The sequence below is a fragment of the Hyla sarda genome, unplaced genomic scaffold, assembly GCF_029499605.1.
Source record: "Hyla sarda isolate aHylSar1 unplaced genomic scaffold, aHylSar1.hap1 scaffold_88, whole genome shotgun sequence".
NCBI lineage: Eukaryota > Metazoa > Chordata > Amphibia > Anura > Hylidae > Hyla > Hyla sarda.
The window spans coordinates 370,684-377,211 of record NW_026610908.1 but is presented as its reverse complement, the minus strand read 5'-3'; the positions used below and the strand labels follow the sequence as shown (position 1 = coordinate 377,211).

The 6,528-nt window shown below is 50.0% G+C and overlaps 4 protein-coding genes across 4 annotated transcripts; 3 read left to right on the top strand and 1 right to left on the bottom strand.

Moving 5' to 3' along the window:
* The first annotated feature begins 489 nt into the window (after window positions 1–489).
* Window positions 490–1,191, top strand: LOC130348333 (histone H1B-like). Its single transcript, XM_056554738.1, has one exon. It carries the CDS (start codon window positions 512–514, stop codon window positions 1,169–1,171), a length of 660 nt encoding a protein of 219 aa, XP_056410713.1. The 5' UTR covers window positions 490–511; the 3' UTR covers window positions 1,172–1,191.
* An 893-nt stretch (window positions 1,192–2,084) lies between these two features.
* On the top strand, window positions 2,085–2,495 carry LOC130348374 (histone H3). Its single transcript, XM_056554774.1, has one exon. The coding sequence runs from the start codon at window positions 2,085–2,087 to the stop codon at window positions 2,493–2,495; it is 411 nt and encodes a 136-aa protein (XP_056410749.1).
* A 2,143-nt stretch (window positions 2,496–4,638) lies between these two features.
* On the bottom strand, window positions 4,639–5,051 carry LOC130348364 (histone H2A type 1). The gene has a single exon (XM_056554764.1). The coding sequence runs from the start codon at window positions 5,049–5,051 to the stop codon at window positions 4,659–4,661; it is 393 nt and encodes a 130-aa protein (XP_056410739.1). The 3' UTR covers window positions 4,639–4,658.
* Window positions 5,052–5,383: 332 nt separating this feature from the next.
* LOC130348342 (histone H2B 1.1) lies at window positions 5,384–6,252 on the top strand. Its single transcript, XM_056554746.1, has one exon. The coding sequence runs from the start codon at window positions 5,392–5,394 to the stop codon at window positions 5,770–5,772; it is 381 nt and encodes a 126-aa protein (XP_056410721.1). The 5' UTR covers window positions 5,384–5,391; the 3' UTR covers window positions 5,773–6,252.
* The last annotated feature ends 276 nt before the right edge of the window (window positions 6,253–6,528 follow it).

The window sequence follows — 6,528 nt, the reverse complement described above, 5'->3', positions numbered from 1 at the left end:
GGCCGTCTCCGCATCGTACAATCAGCTTCCTGGACGGTAGATGTTGTATTAAAGATCGGTGTGATGGTGACCGGTGCCGGGAATAGAAGGAACGATCCCCAGCAGCAGATTTATCTTCCCGGATACACAGTGATGTGCAGATCGGGAAGACTGTGACGGAGATCCCGGGGCCTCCTCCCGGCTCCTCCCCGGCACCTCCGCCAGTCACGGGTATAAACTGCTAGGGGGGATGTTGGGGAGGAGGAAGACACGGAGAAGGGGATCTCTCCTGTCCGGTTCTAGCCGGTAAAGATCTTTTATCCCGGGCAGGGAAGCACAAGGTTGTAGCGGAACTTTGGCCGGGTCCAGACGGGATGGGGCGGGGCCTGTTCTCTGTGTCAGCCAATAGCAGCTCCGGACGGTGACATCTCAGCAGCCAATCATTGCGCAGCCGCTGTACATATAAGAGGCGCCAGCAGCTCCGGTCTCAGCATTTATCGTTCACGATATTTCTGTAGTTTTGATTTCTAAGATGGCAGAAACCGCACCAGCCGCTGCTCCTCCCGCCGAACCGGCCGCAAAATCCAAGAAGCAGCCGAAGAAATCAGCCGCAGGGGCCGCCAAGAAAAGTCACAAACCCTCCGGTCCCAGCGTGTCCGAGCTGCTCGTTAAAGCCGTGTCCGCCTCTAAGGAGCGCAGTGGGGTGTCTCTGGCCGCCCTGAAGAAGGCTCTGGCTGCCGGAGGATACGATGTAGACAAGAACAACAGCCGCCTGAAGCTGGCCATCAAGGGGCTGGTGACCAAGGGAACCCTGCTCCAGGTGAAAGGCAGCGGCGCCTCCGGATCCTTCAAGATCAACAAGAACCAGCAGGAGACTAAGGACAAGGCGGCCAAGAAGAAGCCGGCGGCTGCGGCCAAGAGACCTGCAGCAGCTAAGAAAGCGACCAAATCCCCTAGGAAGCCAAAGAAGGCTCCGAGCGCGGCCAAGAGCCCGAAGAAAGCCAAGAAGCCTGCAGCGGCCAAGAGCCCGAAGAAAGCCAAGAAGCCTGCAGCGGCCAAGAGCCCCAAGAAGCCGAAGGCTGCTCCTAAGAAGGTGGCCAAGAGCCCGGCTAAGAAGGCGGCCAAACCCAAAGCTGCCAAGAGCCCGGCTAAGAAGGTGACTAAAGCCAAGAAGAGCGCGGCTAAGAAATAATCGGGAGACTCGTCCTGTACTTATCCCACAAAGGCTCTTTTCAGAGCCACCACCTCCTCCAGACAGAGCTGTACGATCAATGCCCGTGTCACCCCCGGGATACATAAAGGATATAATACAGTGATATAAATCCCTTCTATATTATCATCACTTTATTATATTTTATCAATCCCAATACATCTGCCTTTACTAATTCTAGATCCCCTTATGAACACTCAGCTGAGTCTGATCTGTAACCAACCATTGTATCTTTCTGCCGCTGTAACACTTGTAGGGTCAGCGCTTGGGGGAAGTATAAATATTGTTACAAATCGGCAACACAAAGATTATAAATCTCTCCACCAGGTGTCACTATTGTAACACATTGTAGATCCTATGTATAAACTATAAGGATTTACACTGCTGTGATAGACGCCCTAAGGATAAACGGGATTATGGAAATTATTGACTTGCCAGACATTGGGGGATAAATGTAACCCTTTGGGTAATAGGTTGTGCACATATTATTTCCCCCATCCTGAGGGTTAGTTTGCTGCTTAGTTTTATTACTATATAAAGTCATGCAGTCCCGAATAGAGTCTGAATATAGGGGAGCGGCAGGCAATCAGTGTGAACACCCGAAATGCGGTACCGCATCATGTCTGAGGGGACACGGGGGAGGGCGCTATTATCGGGAGTTACGACAATCCGCAGGGAAGGGCAGAATAGGGCGAGGATGGGTCCTGCCTCTTTCTAACAAAGATCAATTGTTGACGTCACATGTATTTTGGCGGGCTCATTGGTTGTAAGAATCAGCCAATGGGATGCAGGGGTGGGGTTTACATGAGCCAATGGGGATGAGACCAGGAGTATAAATGTTCCGCTCTTTCCTCTCTTCTCATCACTTCTCCGCTGTGTACGTGTACAGAGAATCATGGCCAGGACCAAGCAGACCGCTCGTAAATCCACCGGAGGGAAAGCTCCCCGCAAGCAGCTGGCTACTAAGGCCGCCAGGAAGAGCGCTCCCGCCACTGGTGGGGTGAAGAAGCCTCACCGCTACCGTCCAGGTACAGTGGCTCTCCGTGAGATCCGCCGCTACCAGAAGTCCACCGAGCTGCTGATCCGGAAGCTCCCCTTCCAGCGCCTGGTAAGAGAGATCGCCCAGGACTTCAAGACCGATCTTCGCTTCCAGAGCTCGGCGGTCATGGCCCTGCAGGAGGCCAGCGAGGCTTACCTGGTGGGACTCTTTGAGGACACCAATCTGTGCGCCATCCACGCCAAGAGGGTCACAATCATGCCCAAAGACATCCAGCTGGCCCGCAGGATCCGTGGGGAGAGAGCTTAGATCTAATCGGGACCCGCATACAACACAAAGGCTCTTTTCAGAGCCACCAAATTATCTATAGAACGAGCTGATTCCTGATCCTCTCCATTGTTCTGCTCCTATACTCCGCCTGTCCTCATAAGCAGGATCCCGGGATTGTCCTCTGCAGTTAACCCTCAGTGCTGAGTTATGTTCAGTTACTATAGTGATGTAGATCGTGTCCCCCGCAGTGTAATGCGCCTGTGTGTGATCGGTGCTGCTGGCTTCAGTCTCCCGACACTTGGGATCGTAATTGGTGCATAGAGGGGAAACGAGCGGACACTAAAGGGTTAACTCTAGGTGGAGTTATAGACACGAATGTTCGCTCATTGGATGATCAACGCAGTTAACTTGAAATTCCCGCTCTTCTGATCGTTTCTCCCTTTGTCTCGTCCTCTTCCCTGTACACGTGACTACATTCCTCTGGTTTCTGTAAATAGGAAGAAAAAGGCGGCGGATGGGAAACTGTTGGGGCCGATCAGGGGGATTCTAGTGAGGCTGATGCGGTAGGAGAGGGGACACTATGTCCGGGGCTGACATCACAATGGTGGGTGAATTCGGGGTCGTCCCTGTCCTATTCCAGACCTGATACCGATCACACCCTGCAGCCTGACACTGCTGAGAATGCGGCGGGGAAAGCTATCCTGTATTTTATACATTGTCATTTTGTTATTTAATGTAATAAATTCCGATATTATGTCACTCTGCTGCAAGAGATCGCCCAGTGTGAACACTAACCGTGCGGTTGTTTTACAATCCATTTTACTTGTCAGCGATCACCGTGTATTTAGACCTGATGAAGTCTTAGTGGGGGGGGGAGAGATTCCTGGGCCCGTCATTGATGAAATCCTTCCCGATCTGGATATAACGCGTGTCAGTGTGAGGAAAGTTACAGGGGAGAGAAAAAAAAGAAATAAAAAATTATATATATAATATACGTACACACACACCATTTATCATAAAAGTAATCTCAGGACCCTGTGGTTACTAATATTATTGGTTAAAATAGACCCCACCGATCTCTCCCCTTCAGGCTTCCATGCGCGGCCGATTTATTCACAAGCTGAGCCGAGATAGGGTGAGCGGTGAGTGTACACCGGCCTTTTACTATTAGTTCAGGACTATAATTTACGAATATTGCGCATAGGACTCACATTTTAATTGGTAGCATACACACAGTGCGATATCATACATCGTGTCCAACCAAAACTATTCAAATGGTGTTTCATGTTTCTTTATTGGAATTAATATTGAGACATTTTCTTAGTAACAAAGTTTTTCCTAGTGTCTCATTCGTTAAATCACAACAAAATCTAGCGGGATTGTTACTTTTTATAACAGATCGGTGAAGTGAAGGAAATTCTGAGCTGTCTGTTTTATTAGTGCAATAATGGGTTAAGTATTTAATGTTTATGTGATTACTATCTATTTTAACCAATAATTCTAGTAGCTAAAGGGCTCTGAGATGACTATTATGTTTCATGATCAATGTTATTGTACTCCGAGCGACCCAGCTGAGAATATTTAGTTTACTACAACTTCCCTCATTTTATTCTTAATTATATTTGTGTCATTTATATTTTTATTTATTCATTATTCTCATTCTACAGCGATAGTTGTAGAATGAGCGGGAAAATAAGTTTTATAGCCGGATACTGAGCGCTTATTGGCTGATCTCTGGGGCGATTATTCCCGGGCACTGTATACAGCGAGTGCCGGGATCTTTATGTAACCAGCGATGGAGAAGCGATGACCCCTGATCGGCTGGATGGAAGCCTCGCTGTGTATTGCGGCTGGAGATCCGATGTGTTCAGGAGCTTCCATTACACAGGAGGCTACAGTATAGGGGGCGCCATCTCTACACTGCGGTCCTGTCTATTGTAGAGGATCCGTAAACTACATCGTGAGAACAATCTTAAAGCGTAGTAGTTACAAAAGAGAATTACCCCCTCACATACCAACTACATTCTGCACAACCCGCACGGTGTCCTATATTAGATAAAATGTGCAGGATGTTCTGTTTAGTCCCTATAACAGCCCAGATCCCTATCACACCCGAGATCAGCGGTGCCAGCTCTGTAGGAGACAATGTGGTGGCTCTTAGAAGAGCCTTTGGTGTTCGGGATGATCTGGGATAAGCGGTGATCACTTGCTCTTGGCCGCTTTGCTGCTCTCGGTCTTCTTGGGCAGCAGCACGGCCTGGATATTGGGCAGGACGCCTCCCTGGGCGATGGTCACCCCACCCAGCAGCTTGTTCAGCTCCTCGTCATTGCGCACGGCCAGCTGCAGGTGACGGGGGATGATGCGGGTCTTCTTGTTGTCCCGGGCGGCGTTACCGGCCAATTCCAGGATCTCAGCAGTTAAATACTCCAGCACAGCGGCAAGGTAGACCGGAGCACCGGCGCCCACCCTCTCGGCGTAGTTCCCTTTGCGGAGAAGCCTGTGTACACGACCGACGGGGAACTGGAGTCCTGCCCGGGATGAGCGGGTCTTTGCCTTAGCCCGAACCTTCCCTCCTTGTTTGCCACGTCCAGACATAATGATAAGTAAAACCTAAAACGCTCAAAAGAAGCCTTTCTGTGATGTAACCGTAATTTCCTTTCTGCTGCTTTTTATAGGTTTCTGCTCCGCCCTCCGGCTCCTGTGATTGGGTAGATTTGAATCCGGCCAATGGTGACGAGAATTAACGAGACACCAATAAACTGCACTGGGTGGGGCTTATGACGCTCCCACAGGTCACATGATTTGCTCCTCCAGTAGAACAGCGAGCAGACAGCATTTCTCATTTGCAAGGGCTGCCTATAAATACGGCTGCGGTGGGAGGAGGAGGCATCATTATTCTCTCTGTTCTAGTGAAGGATTATTGTGATTGATCATAATGCCTGATCCCGCCAAGTCTGCCCCAGCGCCCAAGAAAGGCTCCAAGAAAGCCGTGACCAAGACTCAGAAGAAGGATGGTAAGAAGCGGAGGAAGACCAGGAAGGAAAGCTATGCCATCTACGTGTACAAGGTGCTCAAGCAGGTCCACCCTGACACCGGCATATCCTCCAAGGCCATGGGCATCATGAACTCCTTTGTCAACGATATCTTCGAGCGCATCGCAGGGGAAGCCTCCCGCCTGGCTCACTACAACAAGCGCTCCACCATCACCTCCCGGGAGATCCAGACCGCCGTGCGCCTGCTGCTGCCTGGAGAGCTGGCCAAGCACGCCGTGTCCGAGGGCACCAAGGCAGTCACCAAGTACACCAGCGCCAAGTAACCTGCTCCGCCTCCTGCTGTCACCCCAAAGGCTCTTCTAAGAGCCGCCACATTGTCTATAATAGAGCTGGGGCTTCTATCTGCTACAATTATCTTTATTTGTGACCGAGTTTATACCGGTGCAGCCGCTTTATACTGTATATATTGTGCTGCTCCGGGATCGCGGTCTGTGATATATAATCTGACTGCAGGTTACATCAGTACCGTATATATACGTCATATGGTAACGGCAGAATAAGTAATTGTGTCTCCTGCACTGACCGGACATATAAGTATCACAGTGGTGATCGGTATCGCCGGGATTCCCGTAGCTTTTCTGCGGTTCCGTTTAGATGCCGGGACATCTATACAAATCGTGAGATTCAGGTCCTTGTGTCTCCCGGAAACGATCAGATCTCTTATCAGTTCAGTCCTTTATACATATTCCCACCATCAGATCTGATCGCGAACAGACTGGGCAGGAAACAATCGATCAGACACATTACAGGGAGGGTCTGCGCCATCTCTAGTCCCAGGAAGATCTCATCCCCCCCATGTATCTATCGGCTCCTCGTGGACAGTGATTTCCCGATCTTGCTGATCGCTTCTCCCGATATTTTACTCTTCATCCATATAAAATGTGAAACAATAAAGTGAGAAGAGAGGAAGATGGACGGAGATTATACCTGATCGTTTATAGATTTGCAGAGATCGTCCGGGAAATTCTCTCCTAGACCTCCGGCCCCTGATTGTTATTGCGGTAATAATCTGCTGGGTG

What these genes read in the sequence shown, in the direction of transcription:
- LOC130348333 (XM_056554738.1), top strand. Translation starts at nt 512, where the DNA reads ATGGCAGAAACCGCACCAGCCGCTGCTCCTCCCGCCGAACCGGCCGCA.
- LOC130348374 (XM_056554774.1), top strand. Translation starts at nt 2,085, where the DNA reads ATGGCCAGGACCAAGCAGACCGCTCGTAAATCCACCGGAGGGAAAGCT.
- LOC130348364 (XM_056554764.1), bottom strand. Translation starts at nt 5,051, where the DNA reads ATGTCTGGACGTGGCAAACAAGGAGGGAAGGTTCGGGCTAAGGCAAAG.
- LOC130348342 (XM_056554746.1), top strand. Translation starts at nt 5,392, where the DNA reads ATGCCTGATCCCGCCAAGTCTGCCCCAGCGCCCAAGAAAGGCTCCAAG.